This window comes from Harpia harpyja, chromosome 1, assembly GCF_026419915.1.
Source record: "Harpia harpyja isolate bHarHar1 chromosome 1, bHarHar1 primary haplotype, whole genome shotgun sequence".
Classification (NCBI taxonomy): Eukaryota; Metazoa; Chordata; class Aves; order Accipitriformes; family Accipitridae; genus Harpia; species Harpia harpyja.
Window position 1 is genome coordinate 4,748,500 of NC_068940.1, and position 22,444 is coordinate 4,770,943.

The 22,444-nt window shown below is 42.2% G+C and overlaps 2 protein-coding genes across 4 annotated transcripts in view; one reads left to right on the plus strand and one right to left on the minus strand.

The window, feature by feature from the left end:
* GPLD1 (glycosylphosphatidylinositol specific phospholipase D1) overlaps positions 1–5,266 on the plus strand; it is a 24,693-nt gene extending 19,427 nt beyond the window's left edge. For all 3 annotated transcript variants that reach the window (XM_052803540.1, XM_052803729.1, XM_052803637.1), the window contains 8 exons: positions 464–605; positions 1,149–1,248; positions 1,342–1,435; positions 2,032–2,208; positions 2,522–2,682; positions 2,950–2,976; positions 3,069–3,119; positions 4,320–5,266. In XM_052803540.1, coding sequence (XP_052659500.1) covers positions 464–605; positions 1,149–1,248; positions 1,342–1,435; positions 2,032–2,208; positions 2,522–2,682; positions 2,950–2,976; positions 3,069–3,119; positions 4,320–4,397 — 830 coding nt within the window. In that variant the 3' untranslated portion in view covers positions 4,398–5,266. The remainder of the gene's footprint in view (positions 1–463; positions 606–1,148; positions 1,249–1,341; positions 1,436–2,031; positions 2,209–2,521; positions 2,683–2,949; positions 2,977–3,068; positions 3,120–4,319) is intronic.
* Positions 5,149–18,915, minus strand: MRS2 (magnesium transporter MRS2). Its single transcript, XM_052803856.1, has 12 exons — positions 18,736–18,915; positions 18,343–18,416; positions 16,767–16,803; positions 16,039–16,151; positions 15,410–15,583; positions 14,591–14,721; positions 13,784–13,900; positions 10,903–11,055; positions 9,644–9,761; positions 8,727–8,840; positions 5,715–7,714; positions 5,149–5,676 (listed from the first exon to the last, which is right to left on the minus strand). The coding sequence occupies exons 1-11, from the start codon at positions 18,881–18,883 to the stop codon at positions 7,604–7,606; spliced, it is 1,290 nt and encodes a 429-aa protein (XP_052659816.1). The 5' UTR covers positions 18,884–18,915; the 3' UTR covers positions 5,149–5,676; positions 5,715–7,603.
* Positions 18,916–22,444: the final 3,529 nt, after the last annotated feature.

Here is a 22,444-nt window from a genome sequence, read left to right on the forward strand (position 1 = left end):
TACTTAATGTAAAATTAGAAACCGCAAGGAAAATGGGTTTCAAAACACTGCTGACTGACATTTTTGCAAAACCAAAACACAGAATGAATTAAAGCCAGAATTATTTGAAGCTCTTCCGTCCACCAGCCTTGAAGAATTACAAGTTCTGATGAACAGTTTCAATGCTGCCCTATCCCCAAGAAGGAGTCACTAGTTTAGGGCAGGCTTGACCGATAGCTTTCATGTACTTTGTGTAGGCTGTTGCAAGGATTTAGAAGCAGGCTATGTTGAATAAAGGCCTTCACCAGCCAGTATACTTGCAGACTGAGCAAGTGAAGTTAGCAATAACTGGTGTCGCATCATGGACGGTGTAACTTTGCGTATAGGAGCTTGTTGTCATAGGATGAATTAGTGGAATACTGCTAACAGATTGTTCTATGCCAGGGTACACCAAGATTTAATTTATATTTTTCTGGTCTGTCAGGACTTCTGTCAGTACAGGATGCCAACTGGATGGTGAAGGGGGAAGAAAACTATGCTTGGTTTGGATTTTCACTTGACAGCTGCCAGCTGGAGAATGTAACACTACTGCTGATTGGTAGCCCTACATGGAGGAGTTGTGCTGGGTGTGTTGTATATGACAGCTTGCTCTCCTCCATTCTGCCCTACTTCTACAATGTTTAAGATCTGTAATAGATTAGACTTCTAGCTTTTCAGGAAGTTTCCTCTTTGTCCTGCTTAGAATGTTTTTATTAAATTCGTATTTTTTTGCCTTTACCCTTCCTCAGGAAGAGAGAGGGTCTTTGTTATTTAGAGATACTTAATTTCTTGGGTTTTCTTAGGGAGGGGGAGAGGGGACGCAAAAATGCTGGCAAGTAAGCATGCCTAAAATAATCCTATAGATAGCACTTTCTTTGAGATAGCATTTTTAAAAGCAAATCCAACACAAAAAAGTATTGGGTGATTAAGAAGTGGATAGACCAAGTCTGTGCTTTAAATGTTGTGTAACTAGTTAGAACAAGCATGGGAATTACTAAAATAGATTTCTAGAATTTGGCAGCCACTATTATTTCAAACTAAAAGGGGAAAATATTTTAAGAGGAGAAATCCTAGCTGAATGTACAAAAATACTTTGTTACATACAAATGTATTTTGCATTGTGATTCAAGCTGCGATCCCTTCTCATCGGATGTCAGACAGAGTGTTGGGAAGGTGTATGGGTATAACCCACCAAGCACAAAGCACTGGTTTGCAGTAACTGGAGACAAGGTAGGGCTCCTTCTATAGAATCGGACCTTATGAATAATTTGAAGTAAAGTGACATTCTGTAGAAATGACATAGGTGTTTTAAAAACCTTACAGGCAATGGGCAGAATGGGTTTGTCTCTGGCCAGTGGTGTGATGTCTGTGGCTGGGATCACAAGGAGAGTTTTGGTGGTGGGTGCACCTACTGCAGGTACGTCCTGAAAATTGGAAACCATTTCTGCTTTGGGACGTTTGTTTCTGTATGACCAGAAGACAGATACAAAGTTAAAAGTTAGAAAAGGGACCTTTAAATTGCCATGCAATTTAGAAAAAAAAAAAAAAAAATCAGAAATAATCACTGTAATCACATAGAAGCCCCTCACATGTAGAGTCCTGTCTGCTATGCCTCAGCTTCAATGGTTTGTTTTCCTTCCTTAAAATTAGCTTAGCAGCATTACTACCTTGCATTATTTACATAGCAGTGATTTGCTAGTAGACTGCATATTTCTTGGAATTAAAACAACACAGTAATTTGTCCTTACTCTGGCAGTAGGCAGTAAGGAATTAGGAAAGTCAAAACGTAGAACTCTTAACTTGAATGCATTTTTCCCCTGGTACTGTTGCTAAGAGATTGTTTCTATGCTAATTAGTGTTAACGCCATATAATGTTTGATCTTGTTTCACAAATTATATTAATTTTGTCCATATCACATAATGCCAGTATTACCTGCTGTCAATGTATTGCAAGTATTAAACCTGAGTTCCTATGTCTGATGCTCAGCTTCTGTTCCTTCTTTTTTTTTCCAGACAGCCTGTCCAGGATTTCATTTATATCCTCAGTGCTGCACCAAGCTGGACTGGCTCTGGTGTACGATCTGACAGACAGCACCGAGCCTTCTTTGCTCAGCACATTCAGTGGGGACAGGAGGTTTTCTCGCTTTGGAGGAGTTGTACGCTTAAGTGACCTGGATAACGATGGACTAGGTAAAGCTTGATGAATCTAGATCAGGGGTGAAATGTTTTACTTTTGGCAACAGGAAGACTGGTCACCTACATATTCATGCAAGTGCTAAACAGTCTGCTTCCTCAGTTGACTCGTACCAGTATTCCATCGTGCCTTGTGGGTAGGCATCCCTAAAATCCCAAGCAACTCAGTCAGAAATTGAAATCTTTTAACTGTCATCATTAATAGGAATCATGGCATCTAGAGGTATGTAAGTAAGTGCCAACTCTCTCGTGTTTTCGTTTAGCATTATTTCACTTCTGATGTGTTATGTCATCCTTGTAATATTTTCAGATGAAATGATTGTGACATCCCCACTGCGAACTAACAGTATCACCACAATACTGTTTGGTGGGGCAGCTGGCCGTGTTTACATTTACAACGGAAAGCAGGCATCCTCAGGGAATGTGACAGGCCACTGCAAATCATGGATATCTCCCTGTCCCGAGGATTGGGTAAGAAAACATAGAAGTGAAATCAGGACATGAGGTCATAATGACAGCTAGTTAATTACATCCAGTACAAATATCTAGCACGTTCTGACTTGGTTTCAGAAAACAGGTGGTTTACTTCTGTTTCTGATTCTGTGTGATTTGGCTCCTCCTGTTTGTTCTTGAATTACTTTGCTGTTTAGGAGCCAGGGTTATTGCACTGGTCGTCTACTCTCCTAGTGTGGTTTTCTCCACTAACTTTTTGTTATCTCTTTTTTTTTTCTTCTTCAGGCACAGTATGTCCTGATTTCTCCTGAGGTAAGTATGCAGAAAACAAACTGCTGAAAGAAACTAAAAAGTCCCATTTTAAAAATACTAACAGCATTATAATAAGCAATACTATTTTACAGGAACTATCAAGATTTGGGAGTTCCATTATCACTGTGAAATCTGAAAGAAAGGTGAGAAAAATTACTGTTGTCAGTTGCTCCATAACATCTTTCTACCTCACTTGCATATACTAGCCAACACTTCACATACGTATCTTACTCATTTGCAGAAGTCTTAAGTGCTTTACATAGTTAATTTTCACTTAAGTCACTCTCCGAACTGTTAATTAAAACCATTTTATATGTGGATGAACTACGGAGTGGCCAAAATTTTGGCACCTGACACCTGAATTGAAAGAGATCACTTTAAACCAGCCTGAAATCTAAACTCTTGAGGAGTTTGCTGAAAGGTTGCGTGGTAAATCAAGTGTAGGTGCCAACTAGCTTTATGGTTCATGCCAACCTGTATGCAAAGTGGATGCTCAGCTATGGAGTAAACCAGACACCGAACCACCCCTCTCATTTAATATTTACAGGCTTGTTGTCCTAGCTATCACTTGCAGTGAACACTGTTCATATATCAAGTATTTCCAAGCATAGAGGCCCAGTTGTTACTGGAATGATTTTGGATGTGTTTGTGTACCCGTTTCTCTTTGTTTCCCTCAGATGCCAGTTATTTTTACCCAAAGTCAATCCCTATGTTTGCGTGATGCACTGAGGAACCTTTTTTCCAGCTTGAAGGTTACTTAGTGCTTGTTCAGCTCAAGGGATTCCAATGTTCTGCTTACTCTGACATAACCTGTGTGAGAACTGAGGTTCTCTGTGTGAGTACTGAGAAAGCCTCAGTACTAGGCTGAGGAGGTTTGACTTCTTGCTGTTAAAACATGCAGTGGAGAAACAGCTGGAAATACAAATGCTTCTGAACTAGGTTAGGGTGCAGAATCCAACACCTGAAACACAGGCATTGCTGATGGTTTCTGGATGAGTGCAAGTGAGGCCATTCTCCAAGGAGGTGTGTTCCTTTGCTATGGCACCAATCCAGTCTACTCTCCAGCTTCATCCGTATTGATCTTACCCCTGAGAAACAGTTTACATTGGCAAGAGATTTGACTGCTCCCAGCTTCTTCCAGTTCCCCAAATGAAATAAAGTCTGTTTGCCAAATCATTTTGTTAAGCGCTATTCTGATGAGGTGGGTTGCTCTCTCATTTCTCCTCATCGCGTTTCTGTACGACACTAATGGTATGGACAAAATCTCATTTCTGTTAAGGAAGCTTAAGGCAATCGTGCACCTGCAGTTGCATTTTGCTAACCCTTGTTCTGTGTCTCTGCAGAAAGAAGTTGTAGTGGCAGCAGAGAGGAGTTCGGCGAAAGCTCGACTTGGTGGAAGGCTTTTCGTCTACTCGCTCTGAAAGTTCACGGTAGCCTTTAAGACCAGAGCACAGCTGGTCTTTTAGTGAAGACCCTCTGTAGTATCTGTGATACTTTCCTTAACCCATACAAACCAACGGACCACATGACAGCAAACTTTTGATTGAGATGTCCCAGATTAGCTCAATAGGGTTCTACACAGTTTTAAGTGAAGGGGAATATGAGCATTCATGCTGGTTTGACTTCCAAACCAACCAAAGCTATGTCAGTCATGTAAAAGCACAAATTAATTCTGTTGTGAGCAGTAGCATCACTTAACCTAGAACAAGCAAGCTGGTCTGAAAAGCTTTTAGAGGCTGAAATGAGCAGAAAGCTAGATTTTGGTAGTAGTATTTGGCTATATAAGGAATGTTCAGTGGTCACCTTCTTTACTGGTCAGATCTTAGTATTTTCTTGACAAAACCAGGAAAGAATAGCGCATCACTTACAATTCCTTGTATACTGTGATACAGACAGGGATTCTAAGATATCAAAAGTTGCTGTCAAAATAATAAGCATGGAGGAAGGGCAGCTCTAAGCCAAACGTGGGTGCCAATCCAAAGGGCTGCCTCTGTCTCTAGCAAGTCTCAAGGCCCACATTTGGGGTGTGGAACAGCTGGGATCTCCCAGGGAGAAAAGTGCAAGCAAGACTGATTAAGTTTTAGGAAATACTTTTGCTTTTGCACATGTGGTTGAGACTACTCTGACATCCTTTCTTTGTGTTTTCATGTAAAATTCCATGACCATGGTAGCTTAGAATTATTAACAGCTTTTATTGTTAACAGTATTGTCTTCAACTAATTAACATAACTTTGTATGATGCAGGTTTAACAGTGTGCATCAATTATCTATTAAACAACTTGAGCAGCAAGATGTGATGCTATTATTACCATCACTAGTCCGTAGACACGTCTATGTATTTTCTCTCTCTTGCCTCCTTCACAAACATAAAGCATTATTTTCACTTTAACTAACACAAGTCAGTGGAATAGCACAGAATTCTAAAGGTCACACTCCAATGACACGCCTCAACTTACCTTCTTAGGAATTGTCTCTCTCAGGGAGGTTGCTTAAAAAAAGTTTTAAATCTGAACTTTATGAAAGAAGTAACTGGATGAAACTGGGTGCACAGTACTTACCTTACGGATCTGTTAACTGTGGTGTAAGGCAAAATGAGTAATGTATTTATGAAGGCAGAATAAAAAGAGCTTTCCTTTTTAAATGAAAATTGATGAAACCAGTATGTTCTGTAGCAATTCCATTCTGAACATACAGCCTCCACTGGCTTTGGTTTTTTCTATGGAACATACAGCCTCCACTGGCTTTGGTTTTTTCTATGTACGATCTCAGAGTAATTTTACCACACATGAATGCATTTTGATTACTTGGATTGTAAGAAAACCATGAAACATTTGTGGATGTCTGTAGAGAGAAAGGCACTCTTGTAAAAGATGTGTCTTTCAGTGCTTTTATTGTGCTTTAAGTCAGTTATGTACAGGAGGAATCAACACAGTTCACAGAAGCCTCTCTGCACAAAAGACAGAGCTTGGAAAGCTTACGTGAAAGCTTTCCAAACAGCTGCACCAACACATTTCAGTCCTGGCCTAATGCAACTACAGCTTGGTTGAAAACATCAGCATCTATATCCCTTCACGCACTGGGCTTTTCTGGGGTTTATCAGCCAAGGTATGTGAGCCATTGTTTTTTCCATTAGATTGCTCAGTTTAGAGGTTTTTTACATATCTACCTCCTAAGCAAAAAGGCTGAAAAAAAATACAGCTAAAAAACTCAAGAACATTACAAACCCCGTTAATTTTCTCACCTTCTCATGCCTTTTATATATGAAGTCACATACAGAACAACTGTTTGAAAATAACTACATACAACTGATTTTAACCAAATTAGGATCACAGGCCTGCATAATTTTAATTTATGTACCTTTTTATTTCCACTTTTGACTTGTTAGTCCTGAGTAAAAATGTTCACAGCTACAGTTAATGTCTTTTCAACACCTGCTAGTACAGTGATTTACCTGGTGGCACCTAAGGAGCTACTCACTGTATGTTACAGAGAAGTTAAAAAACCCCAAACAAGAAATAGACAGTGTGTGACCTGATTTAGAAGGATTCATGCTCCCTCTAGAGACCAAGAGAAACCAGTGGAGAACTACACCCTCAGAGTTCAGAGACAAGTCCTAAGAAAAAACATAAATAGCAGGCAGAAGAATTTTTCCTCCCTCCTTCAGTCCATCACAGGACATCAGGCTTCCACACCCTTTACTAACCCAGCTACTTAACTGTGGTGCAGGCTAGTCCATGCTTTGTCTTGTCGTCTTGGAGTGAAAAGAGAGAAAGCAGAGCCCAGCTTAAGGGAAACCAACAACTGGTCTGTTGATTTTTACCAGCATTTGAATCAGGCCTTATGACAACATGAAGAGTTGTTAAACTGCAGCTGTACCAATGCGTGTTCAAAGAGTGGCAGATGGCAAGCACAACTGTGCACTGCCAATAGGTCTGCTTTCCCTGTTACTAAAACCGCAAACATTTTGGGCCTAAATTAATTGTTAAGGAATACCCAAGATAAGCAGCTACATTTCAAAGCCTGTTACTGCTCATGTAAAATAAGGGAAACTATGATTTCTGGTTACTGCCAGTTTAGAGGTGATGGATGCTTCAGAAGAGACGCAGGTATGCTTTTGCTTTGGAAAATCTGTTCTCTGCAATTAAATAGGCCCTTAAAAAAATCCATTAAAAAGGCCACTTTGGGGTGGATTTTTCTTTGACATTTGAAGTCAGATTCCTAAATGTGCAGCTCAGAAGCAGAATTATTGATGAATGTTGACTGCTGTCACCCTTTAAGCTGAAAATACTGTTCTCTTTAAGAAAGGCCATTACGCAAAGAAGTATTTGACAGAAACACTTAAAATGAGAATGCCCGAAAAATACGTACATGTATGTGATACCGAAAACTAATGGAACATACGTGGGATGGAGGTGAGACTACTCTGGAAAGCACGTCACTGTTTTCCCTTGTGTTTCTCTCCTTTTGTGTGTGAGCACTAAAATCTCACTATAGGTTTTTGGCACAAAATATATATTAAATAAGCAAGTTTAGAAATTCTTGCAGTTTTCAGTAAGGAAGAACAAATGCAAGGAAAGTGTCCAAAGTGCACCCTGTAACAGTAAGAGTCTCTTCATTCCTGCTGTTCCTAGTGGTTTGTTAATGTGCTTCTGCTCAGCCCAAATGTTTCTGCTTTAAGGTTGTTCTTTATCTCCACTCTTCCAGCTGCTGGTTGGGATTTTTTCAAAACTGCAGGAACCTAGGCAAGATACAAAATAGCCTGTCATTACATTAGAAGCTGCTCTATATGCAGCAGAAGGAAATAAAGCTTCACAGAGGCCTGAACCCTGAGTTTTCTCCTCTTATTTTCAGAACAGACTCTGGCTTATCCCTCCCCAATCCTTCCATCTGCCTCGTAATGGCAAGGGAAGGGAGGGAAGAAGGGGAGTTTATCTGGGTCTGACTTTCTTTCGTCACTTGTGGCAACTTAACTTTTGAATCCACTGCTACCTCCCTGTTACAAGTACTGGAGTGCAAAATAGAGGGAGACAATACAGTCCTACAAGCTTTGCCAGGGAAGCGTCGTCAACAGGGAAAATGACCCACACAAAATCTTGCTAATCTGAAGATGGTCTCCTCGGAACTCTTCATGCAGCTTAGTACAATAGGACTTTCTGATGCCATCAGCATCAATGGCAAAGATAGCTGGTGTGCACACGAGGAGCTATTACAAACTTCAGATTGGGAGTCAGCACATCACAACCATGGCATTGTTCTCCAGAGAGATGTTATAGCCAGTACCTGTCCTCATCGTCCTTTTATCTTTACCTTCTCTTTTACAAGACAGGGACTACAGATCCAGAGTTAGTATGTGGGTGGGAGGAGGACGGCAGCAGGCGTTACGACCCTCACTATGAACAGACTGCTGCAGCAGCTGAGAAGGCAAATTAGGGCTGCTTCTATCACTAGCCTCAGCTTCTCTTGGGCTGCCAGGTGAAAGTAAATACAGTATGTCTCAAAGAACAGCCTGCAGCTTCACTTCTGGCAACAGTGAGCGGTATCTTACTGCTCAAGTGTATCTCTGCCAGTGCTGGGGCTTCCCACCTCATTCAGTCCAGCTAGGGAGAACCTTTTCCTTTCTCAAGGAGCAGACACCGAGCTGAATTCCCCTGTGCTCTGTGGCCCACACCTCTACAACAGCTTATTTCCCGCTTCAGAAGCGGACTGTACATGCAGAGTCTGAAGCAGAAACCCTTGCCAGCCATACGTACGTGCGGAGGTAGTGGAGGTTCTAGGTGCCGCCCAAGGAAGGAAAGCAAGCGCCGCCATATCAGACCACTTCCCAGAAACATAATCCCTGTCACCAGCCAAAATATTCTGGGGTCCTACCGACAGAACATTCCCATTAGTCAGGCAACTCTCTCTTCAGAAAAGGGATTATCCAAAGATAATCTCTCACTCTCCAGCAGTGTTCTCCTCCTTTATGGGAGGAAGTGGTAAACTCTCTACCATCAACAACCAAGCCCCACCTTGGGAAAAAGGCTGTTTCATAGAAAACCATTTTATTTAGGAATCGCCCTAGTGTATTCTGTTACTGTCCCATGCAGTTTTCCTTCCTTCATTGGGAAGTTTGAAAATTCAGCCCTTCTACTTAATGGATTTGGAAAGGGAGAAGTCTTTGCTTTGTTGGTTTTTTGTTTGTTTGTTTTAAAGACAGCTGGTGCAATTGTAAATTTGTACACACACACACTGCCCCAGTCTAGGTATAAACATGTAATTGACAGTAGAGTATTTCCTCTGGTGTGCTGGAAATGCCCTGGCTGCTTGCCAGATACCCTTGTATCTGGAAGACAAAGCTCATCTTTTCAGAAGAACAGAAGATCATTAAAGAAACCTTAATACTGCTTTACAGTCAGTCCTTATACAACCATAAATTTGTCTTCCTGTTTCTTTTCCATGGACATTACATAGAAAAAAGGCTGCAATACTGTGCAGTTAGCCATACGGTAATTTGCTTACAGAAAAGTAACTGCATGAACACATGAATCACTGGACTAAATTATGTTCACACGCTAATGTAAATCTGGAGCTTCACCTATGGGAAAAATGAAGTTGTACTGAATATAAAATGCACTGTAAGAGTAGGACCCATGTTTTGTCACTGATAAAAGCAGCACTCGTTCCTTACCTCTTCAAGGGATGACTCCAAGTTCATACCAAATGCAACACCTATGAGTCCAAAGAGAGACAGAGAGAAAGTCCCCATAGTCAGCTGCAAGTTCAGTCTCATCATCACATTACGGTGGCTAAAGAAGGGAGAAACATCTGTAAGGGGAACCCAAAAATTGATTTGCTGCCTAAATTCTCAAATTCCATACAGCATGCACTAAAACCAAATAGTAAAAGAGAGGAAGTCATGCTGGAATTAGGCAACCCAGTGACAAAGCTCATGAACAATATGAACATGAACATAGAAATGAACAACAGTGTAAAGAGGCTATCGTTTTGAAATTGCTGCATCAGGATACCTCTAAGGTAGCAGGTTCTGCTTAATCATCATCAGACTTTCCAGCATCGCTCGCTTCTTAGAGGTGTATATACACAAAGTAACAGTAAATTCCACGGAAATTTGTGTTCTCTCACCACTAACTGGCTGGAATTTATATGTCCGTATTCACAAGAAACAAAAATTTACTGTTACCTTACAAATGAATATACTTACAAAGAGTCAGTAAATGCTGCAGACTATAAACTTTAGCCTGTTTTGGAGAATTCCATATTCAGGTCTTCCCCAAAAGGATTTCTGTGGTTTCCTGATGCAGCATCCACCAATTGCTTCTACAGATAACTCCCCAGTAAACAGGGGAAACAATATTAAACACTGACCTCAAAGACAGAGTAGCACATGCTTGCAAATGCAAGCTACAATTATTTTTCAGTAAGAAAGCTAACTAGTAGTGAAAACTGTAGCATACAGAGAAAGTACTCGCTCCAGAGTTAATCATCCTTCTATCACTCCATAGAGTGATAATGCAACTTGCACTGAACACCCGAGTAGTCTAGCCAGACTCTTAAATAATTCAGTTTTGCTGAATTAAGAGTAAACTTTCCTGAGAATTTTATTTTGCCCCTAAATTTGCAGACCTTTCCTTTAGTGAGTAGCTCCCCAGAAGGATCTAGGAAAAGCCTGGTTTCTCCTGCTAGGGAAAACTGATGCCTAGCTAGAGAGGTTTTTACATATACTAATTAGGTTGTCTTGTTGCTTTACTTTATTCGGTTCACTGACAAGAAAAGCGCAATGCAGCTTCTTGTGCTGTGACTGCAAAGTCCATTCAAACCCTCACAAAGATGGAAGTCCCCAACCTTCCTTGTAGGCAGATTTGAGAAAGACTAGGCAGCATTAAATTCTGCTCAGCTTTTGGCAGCCCAACAGATAGGATAGCTAACCTGTCCAGGTTGATAAAGATTATGCTTTCTGAGTCGTCAATCAATACTCTGAGTTCACGAGCTTCATTTGCAAGATCTTCTGCTTGTCTGTAATAGTTCTCCAGCAGCAGCTCCATTTCCTCTGCATGGTCAATCCCAGATGTACTCTCCTCACTGTGAGCAACAATTTGTGTTTTTCCAGTTAGCTACATGTTGTATAGAAGTGTATTGTTGATGTGTTAAGACAAGGCACATAAGAGTTGTGGGGAACAGCCAACAAGAGTGCTGTTAGACACTAGATCTCAAAATCTAATCTTTTCAGTGAGGAACTTCGAACAATACCAACAGCTTAAAATAAAAGGTGTATTTCTATATCTATCAGCTGATCAGCATAGGCCGTCAATTATTTTGAGTAGAGCAGTTAGCATTTGATGTGCTCAAGGCATGCACAACACCACAAATCTTACTTTTTCAGATATTAAAAATTTATAAAGTTACATAAATTTTATATTATTTATAAAGTTTATATTACTATAAAAGTTATTATACAGTGCTGACAATTTTGAAAGGAGATGCTTAATTTCTTGCTGCCCTCAAGTGGTGGAAGCTGGTAACAGTGCAGTCAAAAACTCCCAAGAATAAAACATAACCAAAAGTCAATACACAAACAATTACACAGTGAGGGAGACGTTTTAGGTGTATATTAAAATAGTTCAGTTGTAAGGTGTTTCAGCTATACACAGTAATTACTTCAAAACGTTTTGGGACCATGAAGCAGCCAAAGAGTGAGCATCAAATGGAAGATGCTGCTCTCCTAAGTGAAGTCTGTCTTCATCTTACTTCATGGTCTGACTGCTGGCACAGCAGCATTCTCTGAAACAGGTATGTGTGTTTCTGATGGTGTACTGGATTGTTCACTGTGTAGATGAAACCTGAGGCACCCAAGATCCACAAGAGCTTGGAAACTAGCAGCAAAGCCAGGAAGATTCTTCCATCATTTTTTCTTTTGTGGTATGACCTGATTTCTCTAGAGAGACTAAACTTTTCAAAGAATCTCCTCCTGGCATCGCTGACTGTTAAAGGAACCTCTCTGAAACGGTTTTGCAAGAAAATAAGTGATACATCTTAAGAATCAACCCATGTAAGCTCCCTGAGGACCTTTAACAGAGCCGCTAGTTTCTCTCTTATGGGGCAGAAACTTTGAGTTAACTAGGCTGTTTTTAAAGCCCTTCAGACCTTGAGGTTTTTACTGCGTGCAGATGAGGAGTTGCAGGCTTGAAAGCCTTAGAGCACTATCTGCTGCATTATGGATTCAGCTCAAGGTCTTATTTGATGAGTATCTTTACATCGGCTCCTCTGTGGATATACAAAGGGAAACGACAGGCGTACAGACTTGAAAATAACTGCCACCTGATTTGCTTTCATTAACTAGCCTCCATTTGTCTCACGAGTCTTCGAGAGTCTGCCATCCCTTCGCACAAAGATATGATGTCTGCCTCGTCCTTCTGCACTCGGCTCACCATTCCTGCTGCAAATGACCTCTGATGGTACCTATATGCCTAACTGGGTTCCTCCACACCTTCTCAGGCTTCTTGAGTCGATCAAATACCACACATCACCTGCATCGATCCTAGAGCCGAAAGAGCTGTTCCCCACACTGCCAGCCTGCCTGCTGTCGTGGCTAGCGTTTCCTGGTGTGCCTCGTGCACGGACTGCCTCACTGCATCCTGCAGCATGGCTCTAGCACTCTTTACCCAACCTCCCACCACCTCTCCTACCCTTCTGAAAGAAGGGATGACTTCAGGTTTCTCCTGACATGAGAGTGTAAGCTGACCTTGGTACCTTTCCTAGATGTTCCCTACACATTGTCCACCATGAGGCAAGAAGAGATTTGCCAGCAGCTTGTGCTAAGTCCAAAGAAAGGTTGTGAGCAAAACCAGGGTGAAGACCAGCTGCTGGCTCAGGAGCAGCCTGGAATTCAGAGCCCTCCCGATACTGCTCCAGCAGATGCATTAGAAATGCAAACCGCGTCCCACTTCTGGAATACTGAGTTTCTGCTGCACATTTAGACTAAGTTCTGCAGGGCAAGAAACTATCTCCTGATCTCAAATCCATGCTACTGTGTGAATCGTATTAATATCCACATGCAACGTGGTTAGGCAAAAGCATTATTCAGCAACTTTGCAAAGGACCCTGAAAGGTAGTTTCTGTTATCTGCTTAAACATAAAACATGTTTGTATACCCAAGATTTAAATACAGTTCAGCCCAGAACATACTGGGATCTCATATACATTATATTTTTGCTTTTTAGTTTTTGTTAAAGCAATCAATGCTGCTGCTGCTGCTGCGTGCCATCTTTCACCAGAATTTGAGAGTGCAATAGGACTATTTCTGGATGTACATTTTTCCTGAAATGCTGCTCTTCAGGTGCACAACCAGATTGCTCCAGGGCCTCTTTCCTTCAGGTTCTGCTGCTGAGCAAAAAGCTAGAAGCAAGGTGTTCAGAACAGTTCTAACAAAGCAAGTGTGGTGTCTGACCTATTCAAGACAAGCTTTAAAACCTGCCTCTTTGGTTCTTTTGGTGAAAATGAGGAAAATTCTCCCAATAACATTGGCTTTTTCTTCTCCTGCAATCCTGTTCCCATCCCATTACATACTAGATGAGCGGGCCTGTTATGCCAAAAAGTATTTGAAACTGCTTAGTGTGACTAGTGCTAATGGAGTCCCTCTCCAAAATGGCACATACAATGATTTCTAAAGCAGCAAGCATTAGTGCTTTAAAAAATTAGGTGGTCTTTTTCTTTCTGTTTTTTTTTGGCAGGAAACACCCAGTTTAGTATTCAAGTTCTCCTCAGAAAAAACACACTATTAAAAAAGCATGTGGTTTCAAAACATACATACAATACTTGTGGATCAGTCCATTTAGACAGACAGAGCTCTTCTATTAATTCTTCTTCATCTAAGATCTCCAGAATTGTTTCTTTGAAAACTTTAAGATCTGTTTCCAGTTCTGACAAGCTGAAGAAAGAACAGGCAAAAGGTCAAGTAATCCCCACTGGCACCAGTGCACAAAGGTAATCTCTAAATAAGTTTGCCAGCCAGCACCCTCACCAGACAGAGTGGCCAGGGAAGACTTCCTTGCCAGGTTCTACGACTCCTTCAAAAAATTCTCTACAGGCCACACACTTAGCAGTGGCAGTGATCTCCCTGGGGACCAGCGAGCTACAGACACACACTAAAAGGGATTCAGATGTGTTTTCTGGATATATTTGCAAGTCAGAAAAAAACAGCACTCTGTGAGCATGTAGCGAGTGCATATTTGCCATATCAGAGAGCCTAATACATGAAGTTACCCACGTATTAGTACCAGTAACCTTAAAGCATAGATCCAAAGGCTAATCTTGTTTTACATTATGGGGAACATTTTCATGATGTTATTTTGTTCTCTTAGGTATTATTTTGTTCTGTCAGATGCTATTTAAGAAGCTCGACTGTATTTCTGACAACTCAGAATACATTTCCCTTTTTCTGTTTTTCCCCGTATCACTAGGTATTTCATATACCAAATTTTACATTTACAAGTAAGATGCACAACCCAGCATTCTAGGAAATTAATATTAGATACCGTTGTTTTTTTTTTTTTTAACATTTCATTGCACAATTTTCTATGGTCATCTTCTAGTCTCTTGACGGCTTACTCTTATTTACCTCTTGCCATTTTGCAGGAGAATGTGTAGTTTACTCCTATCCACAGACAAAAGCTTGGGGTCCACTAGAGCTTCCAGTGTCTCAAGGATCTGAGGCTGCAAAGTGTTAAGTCTCCCCTGCAGTTTGCTGATCTAGATAACAACATGATCCTTCATAAGAATTAAAGCAATCCCTTTAGAATGACTTGGGCAACTGACTTCTGTCTCTGCACACAGAATTCACAGTAATAGGCAGTTAATGCAATCTGCTTTCCAATGCCTTGGAAATACTTGCTACAGGGATATCACTTACAAGATAAAGGCAGTGCAAAATACAGTATTTTATAAAAGTGATTTGCACTGAATTGAAACCCGGTGACAACCACACTAATAAGGCTGATAAAGCTAAACCACTCTTTGTCTAGAAATGTCATATTAGCATTAGCAAGCTAGCATTAGCAAGATTTTTAAGGATAGCTAGAAATCATTATCTGACTCCTGCTCAAGAGGCCAAAAACCTCAGCGCTTTTGTGCGAGTTCCATTTCAGCTACAGCATGTCTCTAGAAAGGTACTCTGACTTGTTTTTTAATTGTCCAAATGATGGTGAAGCCATCGCATCCAAGCAGCACTTTCTTGGGAAGGGAATGGGAACACACATACACACAAGACCATAAGAACTAAAGCAATGAAAGCCAAAACGAAAAAAAGAGCTCCTCCAATAAGCACAGAATACGTATACAAATGTGCGTGTATAAATATTAACACAAGAATAAAATCATACTGTCCTTTCTGTGAAGCAACAACTTCCAAAACAATTTAAATAAAAATGAGATAGCTCACCCGGTACTGCAGGATTGCTTCTATGGCTCGGAATTCAAAGGGCAGGGAATATGTAACTAGTTGACCTTCCCCAGCCAGCTGAGATGCTAGTTCATTGAAGAGCCAGTGTTCCAGATTTAAATTACGATAATCTAGTATCAGAAGAAACTCTGGTGTTATGACAGCCTTCAAGAACTGAAAAAGACAGTACATGTAGGAGTCTGAATAAAAACTCTATGAAGATTTCTTGTAACTCTGTAGGGCATTTGATAATTTAGGCTTTGATAAAGCCACTCTTCAAATGTCTTTTCAGGTAGGAAAATAACAGAATCTCATGCTAGCTGCAAACTAGTGAACCCCATGGTTCAGACGCAGCACGGTGCTAGTGGTGGTATGACTGAGAAGAGGCTCCTCGTAAGCCTTTACTTCTGTAACGGTGTCAGTAATGTTTCTCCTGTGCTCAACTGGGAAAATGGTCATTAATACATACTGTTGGTAAACCCGTACCTCTTGATTGCTAGGTAGAGCTCCAAAGATACATTTACTGCTGAATTAGATGTCATAGAAAGCTGGTATTAAAAGAACCGTGCAAGAAAGTGCAAGGATAAGACACAGTTCAAGTTTACACTCAGCTATAGGGAAACCATTACCTCCATTCTCATGATGATCCTGTTGTTCCTAGTTGCAATGCTCATTAGGTGTTGAAATCTTAGATCTCGAGCTTGAAGACCCAATTCCTGGTACAATTCTGTTTTCTTCTTTTCTATTATAAAAATATTTTTAGATTCAGACATTTAGGAGACAAGCATACACGTTCTCAAATTACATTTTGGCATGTTACTATGTCCCGCAAAACAAACAAAAAAAGCTGCGCTATCTTTAAAACAGTTTTCCTCCCATTGATTCCTCAATGTAATTTATTTTTTGCGAAATTTAGAAGACTGTACCTTGAGTGGAAAGAGAAAAATTCTAGATATAAGTGAAAAAGTTGGCCATGACAATTAATTTCATGTCAGAAACCAAGTGACTCATTTGAGAAAGCACATGTAGTCCTACAGGAAGGGAAATACAAGGCAGGGTAAGTAGCATACTGGTCGAAAAGGGAAAAGACAAAGTAAAAATGACCTTCCTGTGGTATAAGTTACTTTCAAAATACTACTTTAAAATACACAAAAATTGTAACGATAAAGATGATATGAAGACCCATAGGAGGCAGAAAAACAGAGGAAACGTTGCAACATCCCGAATAAACACAGTGAAGTATCCCAAATATAATTTTCTACCCCGTGTAGATTGCCAGTTGGGCTTTTCTGTATTGGACAAGAAAAAAAGACAAACAAGCACGCAACATACGAACAAAACTAAAATGGAAACTCACCAAAATAGGTGGTATTTCCCTCTTTGTCAAGCTTCATCTAAAGGAGTGGAAAAAAAAATATATTTATTTCACAGAACTACTATAAAACAAGAAATCAATTTCTAAAATTGTTGGTACTTGCCTAGAAGTCAAATGGAAAATACATTATGAAGACAAAGCAACTCTTTATGCCCTCTCTTCACAGTTAATCCCAATTAAGAAAAACATTGCACCAAATTGCCATATATTTCACTGTGTTTGTATAGACACCAAACAAAACCAGTGTCATCTGCACGACCGTGTTCCTATGTAAACCTTGGGAAGGAGGTGATTTACAGAGGATCAGACATAGAATAGAACAGAACAGAATAGAACAGAACATTTCAGTTGGAAGGGACCTACAATGACCATTGAGTCCCACTGCCTGACCACTTCAGGGCTTACCAAAAGCTGAAGCATGTTATTAAGGGCATTGTCCAAATGCCTCTTCAACACTGTCCAGCATGGGGCATCGCCCACCTCTCTAGCAAGCCTGTTCCATGGTTTGAGCACCCTCTCGGTAAAGAAATGCTTCTGAATGTCCAGCCTAAGCCTCCCCTGGCACAGCTTTGAACCATTCCCATGCGTCCTATCCCTGGATACCAGGGAGAAGAAATCAGCAGGGCATCTTACATTTTGGACTACAAATTTTGCTATTTCCTCTGGAGCAATCTGAAAAAATGTACAAATAAAATTTAAAGAGTACCAGAAATTGGGTAGTTAGTCCTTGTGCCCATGTCAAGTATTGCATTAACATGCTGTTCAGCTAGTAACCTGCATCTAAATCCTTCTTGTCTTAGCACTTGTCATTCAGATTATTCACTTAACACTTGTATCTCCCAATAAAATTATTTTATTGGAAAAACTGCAAGGTCTGGTTTCATCAGAAAGTTTGCTGTTTTGCTCATGAACTATGTAGCTTAATTCCGTACTATTGGCTTTAAAAATATCTTTCCGTGAATTAAACATACCTAAGCATACATTCCAGCAGAGCTGCAACAGGGGTTACATGGCCACAAGGGCCTAGCTGCACACACGTTGTTGCAGAATGACTGCTTTTCGTTCTCAGCACAGAGACCTCACCTTCCCTCACATGCACTAATAATGTCAATCAAGCCGTTTGCAAATGGCTTCCAGACTCATTTTAAAAAAGACTATACACAGAGCTTGTTTTTCCCAAAATCTTACATTTCGTTGGAATCGCAGCTACCAAGACACAGGAATAATATTTCTAAAAGGCATCAGCAAGCCCTGACAAGCTTAACAAGAAACCTTCTGACTGCAGCACTTCTAAGAGTTCACTGGCCTTCACAATTAAATCAAGAGAACTTCCAGCAGGTGCTGGATCTTAGAAAAACATCCTGATGAATTCTGCGTACCATAACCGGTCCTCAAGTCAGAATACCTTAAACCAGTGATTTAGAACTAGGGATGTTCTTGGAGAGACGAATCCATCTGCTCTTACGATGCTTTAAGAAAAAAAAAAAACCAAAAAAGGAAGAGCACCGCTGTCTAGCGCAGGCTGCCCTCGTTGCTGGAAAGGCCTGCACATACTCACCACTGCAAAAACAGGAGACACGCTAGCGAGGGTGGCTTGGGAGGCCTCTGTCGCGGCACACCGGTAAAGTTTACCTGAAGAAAGACAAGGCATTTTTACTCCCAGCAGGCTGCACTCCGCCTTCAACTACGCGGTGCCCCGCTATCAGCCATCTACAGAAGGGGCCGGCACGGAAACGAAGCGGCACGGGCGAGGAGAAGGCCCCTCTCCGACCCGCACACCGCGGGCAGCAGGCCGAGGCGGCGCCGAGCGCGGGTTCCGCCGCTCCGCTCTCCCCGTCCCCGGCCGGGCGGTCCCCGCCCGCGGGCCCTCACGGCCAGGCCCGTCATGGCGCGGGCCCGGCGGGGCCTAAAACCGGGCAGGGCCCGACCGGCGCCGAGCCCCGGCTCTTACCCGCCCGGCGCAGCCCGCGGGCGCACGGCGGCCCCGCCGGCCGGGCCGGCCCCGGCGGCAGCCCCAGAGCTGCCCGCAGGCGGGACGCGCCGCCCGCCCAGCCGCGGGGGCGGCCCAAGGCGCGGGCGAGCAGCCCGGCGCCCACCATAGGCGCGGCCGCCCCGCTCAGCGCAGCGAACCGCCCGGCTCCCCAGCGCGCAGCCGCGGCGGCGGAGCAGGAGGAGGAGGAGGAGGAGGAGCCCCGGCGGCTGAGGGGGTTCCCCCGGCCCGGCGGGGGGAGCCGGAGCTCGGCCCCCGGCCTCGCCGGGGACGGAGCGGCGGTGGCGGACTGCGGCACCCGGCGCGTCCCCGCGGGGCTGTGGTTCAGCCCGCCCCGGAGCCGCTCCCACCTCCAGAAGCGTTCCGTCAGGCGCTTGAGACGGGATTTGCCCTCCCGCCGCCTTCGGGCACCCGGTGGAGGTGGTCGCTTTTAAAAGGCGGGGTTTTCCCAAGCGTGGAACAATCCCGCTCCCAGCAAGGGTCTTCCACTTAAATCTCCTTGCACCTGAAATAGAGAGACAAGCTGGCTGGTTGAGATTTAAAAGCTTAGTTAGTAACGTACCAGCTTCCGCTATCACCTATTATTTTTAAACCGCAGCTTCCGCGCGCAAAAGGATAACGCAGGTAGCAGGAGCGTCCTTCCTTGGGCTGCCTCCGCTGAAGCGCGTACGCGGGCGTGAAGGCGAGGCCTGTGCTGAAAGCCCTCCAGCAGGACGAATTATCAGAATGTACTTGCAGCACTCGTGACTACTTCGTGGGGAAATAAAAAAAGTGATTGTGCTGCTAATGAAAGGATTCGTACAGCGTGGCCGCCCCAGCTGGAGTGCGCAAATCGAAACGCTGTCCTGAACACGGGTCTGAGTTTTGATGACAAGGGCGTCGGGGCCAAATTCTGCTCTCGGCGGGGCTGTCGGTGAAAGGGAAGTCACCCGAGGGCAGACGCTGTCCCCTCCTTCCCTACGCCACATCACCTGTGCATTTGTGTGTGTGTTTGTATGTACGTACGTTAATGTGCACAGATGGGCGCTTGTTCAAAGTGGACTCACCCGTACAGAACCAGAAGGATGGTTTACGCGCACTTTGCATCAAGATATGACTTCGCAAGGAAGTAATTAAATAAAAAAGTTCTTTAGTAGTTACATATGGCATGTATGTGTTGCCTGAAGCCATCAGAAGTTTTCAGTTTAGGGTAAGCATGCCTGAATGCAAATGTTGGCCCCCTCGATACTTGATAAAAAGCTGAAATCTACTTAAATGGAGTATTTTTGGTCTAGTTTTGGTTAATCACAGCAGGTGGCAGTATGTACAAGACTAATTTAATATTCTTGGATGTCAGAGATACTCAAAATTTGGAAATACCAAGCAGCACAGAAAATACTGCGGGAGAGCAGGAAACGAACACGCACCGTTGCTGGCAACTAAGGGCAGCTTATGTTGACTCTGCATGTTTGAAATGCAAAAGCTAGGGAAGCATCTGAGGAGTATCTGCCAGAAATTTACATTTAATGAATTTGCAGTAAGTCAGTCAGTCTCACACAGCTGACATGTCACACTCTTCAATAAAAAGGGGAAAAGATACAGGGTTGGTCTATTTGTTTTCCTTTGTCCATCTGTTATTCTGGCTGCTTACACAGCTAAAGTGTTGGAAATCAGAAGACACAACTTCAAACTGAATATATATTGATATGAACTTTTATATGTACAATAATAGGCCAGTATACCAGTAAGTATTGGTATTGTATCTCATTACGGCTGCATCATCAGTCATCATTGTAATTGTCTGGAAGGGTAGACAATAACCAAATACCACCTCTGTCTTTAGAGGTGAAGGCAACACCTTGGTGTGAACTGGCAGCCAGGGATAAGTTACGAAGCACAGACAGAATGGCTAATTTTATACTGCTGCTGACAAAAGATAACTGCAGATCTAGAACCGCACCTATTTATTGCAGCTCTAAATACCAACAAGCTGCTTGTTGCTTCCACTGTACACACCTGTGAGGTATCCTGTCTGTCCTGCAGTCCCAACCTTTGGGAGCAGCTTGCTGTATTTCATCAAAAAAATAATGGGTCAAGCTCATCTGCCGTTTGTTGAAGAAGCTCATTGACACAAAAGGGCATGACAGCTGTTCTCCATTCAGCCAAAATGAGAGGATAGCTCCTGCACCAGCTTGCTTAGCCATGAAATTGCCATCTAAAACACAAGCTGCTTGTGAGGTTGAATTATGTGAGCAACTAGTTCCACTGCCGGCTGCAGACACGAAGGACTGGTCCGATTGCAGCTGGGGTATGTGGAAGAGAAAGAGCAGAAACACCAAAGCAAAACACACAGAAAGAGAAGGAAATTATAGGTATCATGAGAGGAGTCCTTATAAATCTCTACTGAAGAAAAGCTCAGAGAACGTTTTGGTAAAATTATGGTAGAAATGCATATAGATGTCTGTCTACAGAGAAATTATCTCCCAGTGTATGACTTGTACATTTAACCAATCCTGTTTATATACAAAGATGTGCCTGAACCTATTACCTGTTTCTTCTCTAAAAGAAATGCTCACAGGAGCATTTACTCACGTTGAGAAAAAAAACCCCAACAAACCACAAACAAAAAACCAGATCAACCAAAAAAACATAAGCATGCTTCCAGACAGTAGATGAGTATCTAGTGGATGATGAATGCAGCTGAATAACAATAGAGAGAGAAAAAAGGAAAGACCCCATGGAAAACTTAAAAAAATACAACTTTCATATTTAGAACAATTTCTCTTATGTGTATGCATCAGGAATACTCAATTGATAACCTCAGGTGCCTTGATCAAAAGTAGCTACAGTAACACACCGAGAAATCTTTGCCTAGAAAGGATGACTTCACTTTCATTACTTTACACAAAGACCACATGAAAGATATTTTTCAACTTTTCCCTACTTAAGCTAACCCCCTGGAATTTGTTTCTCCATGGAGAACCATTTCCTCATGTGCCTCTAAGGTTTTGCCGAAGCCTTTTCCCTATGTAACCCTTTATCATCTCAGCTGTCTCAAGAATACTGTTAGAAAAGACCTGTGCCATCAAAAGCTGTAGCTTAAATTGTGATTGTCTAATGCTTTTTTTTAAGCAAAAATAATTGATTGGAGTTTTTGATCTGGCAATTGTGTAAGTAGGTGAAATTGCTATGACATGGGTTTTAAAATTTACAACTGCATCAGTATTTTGTTTCTTCCAGTTAGTGTGTGTGCATGAGAGTCAAACCACCCAGTATTTATGTGCTTTGAACTGTCAATGCAGACAGTCTGATTATCCCAGAATTACAACTGGGAATAAAGTGGCTGCTATTGCTTAGTCTGATTTTTTGATAAGCTGCACAAAAGTGTAGTTAAGTGTGATTCTCAGCACTGTGCAATAGAACAAGCTGAATTTCATTCTCTGTGTTTAGAAACTTTACCCTTTTCCATTCCGTCGGTCTTCTCTTCAGCACCAGGACATACTCCCGTCTTCAGGACCTCACGTTTTCCTGTCGCTGAGCCTTGTTGTCAAGGTCCAGCAACAAGCTGCAAAATCTTTCCTCGTCCTGAAATGGCAGAGACCTCACGGCATTTTGCTGCAGAAAAAGTGATCCTGTTTGATGCTATGTGGCTATGCCATGGCTCTGTTCTCATCAGATCCCCAAGATGTGC

Bases quoted from the DNA above. Each gene is read 5' to 3' on its own strand.
- MRS2 (XM_052803856.1), bottom strand. From the start codon at position 18,883: ATGGTGGGCGCCGGGCTGCTCGCCCGCGCCTTGGGCCGCCCCCGCGGC. The intron at 16,152-16,766 runs GTGAGTTTCCAT...TTTTTATAATAG, and splicing joins GGGAAATACCACCTATTTTG to AAAAGAAGAAAACAGAATTG. The intron at 8,841-9,643 runs GTAAGGAACGAG...TTCTGTCGGTAG, and splicing joins TGGAGTCATCCCTTGAAGAG to GACCCCAGAATATTTTGGCT.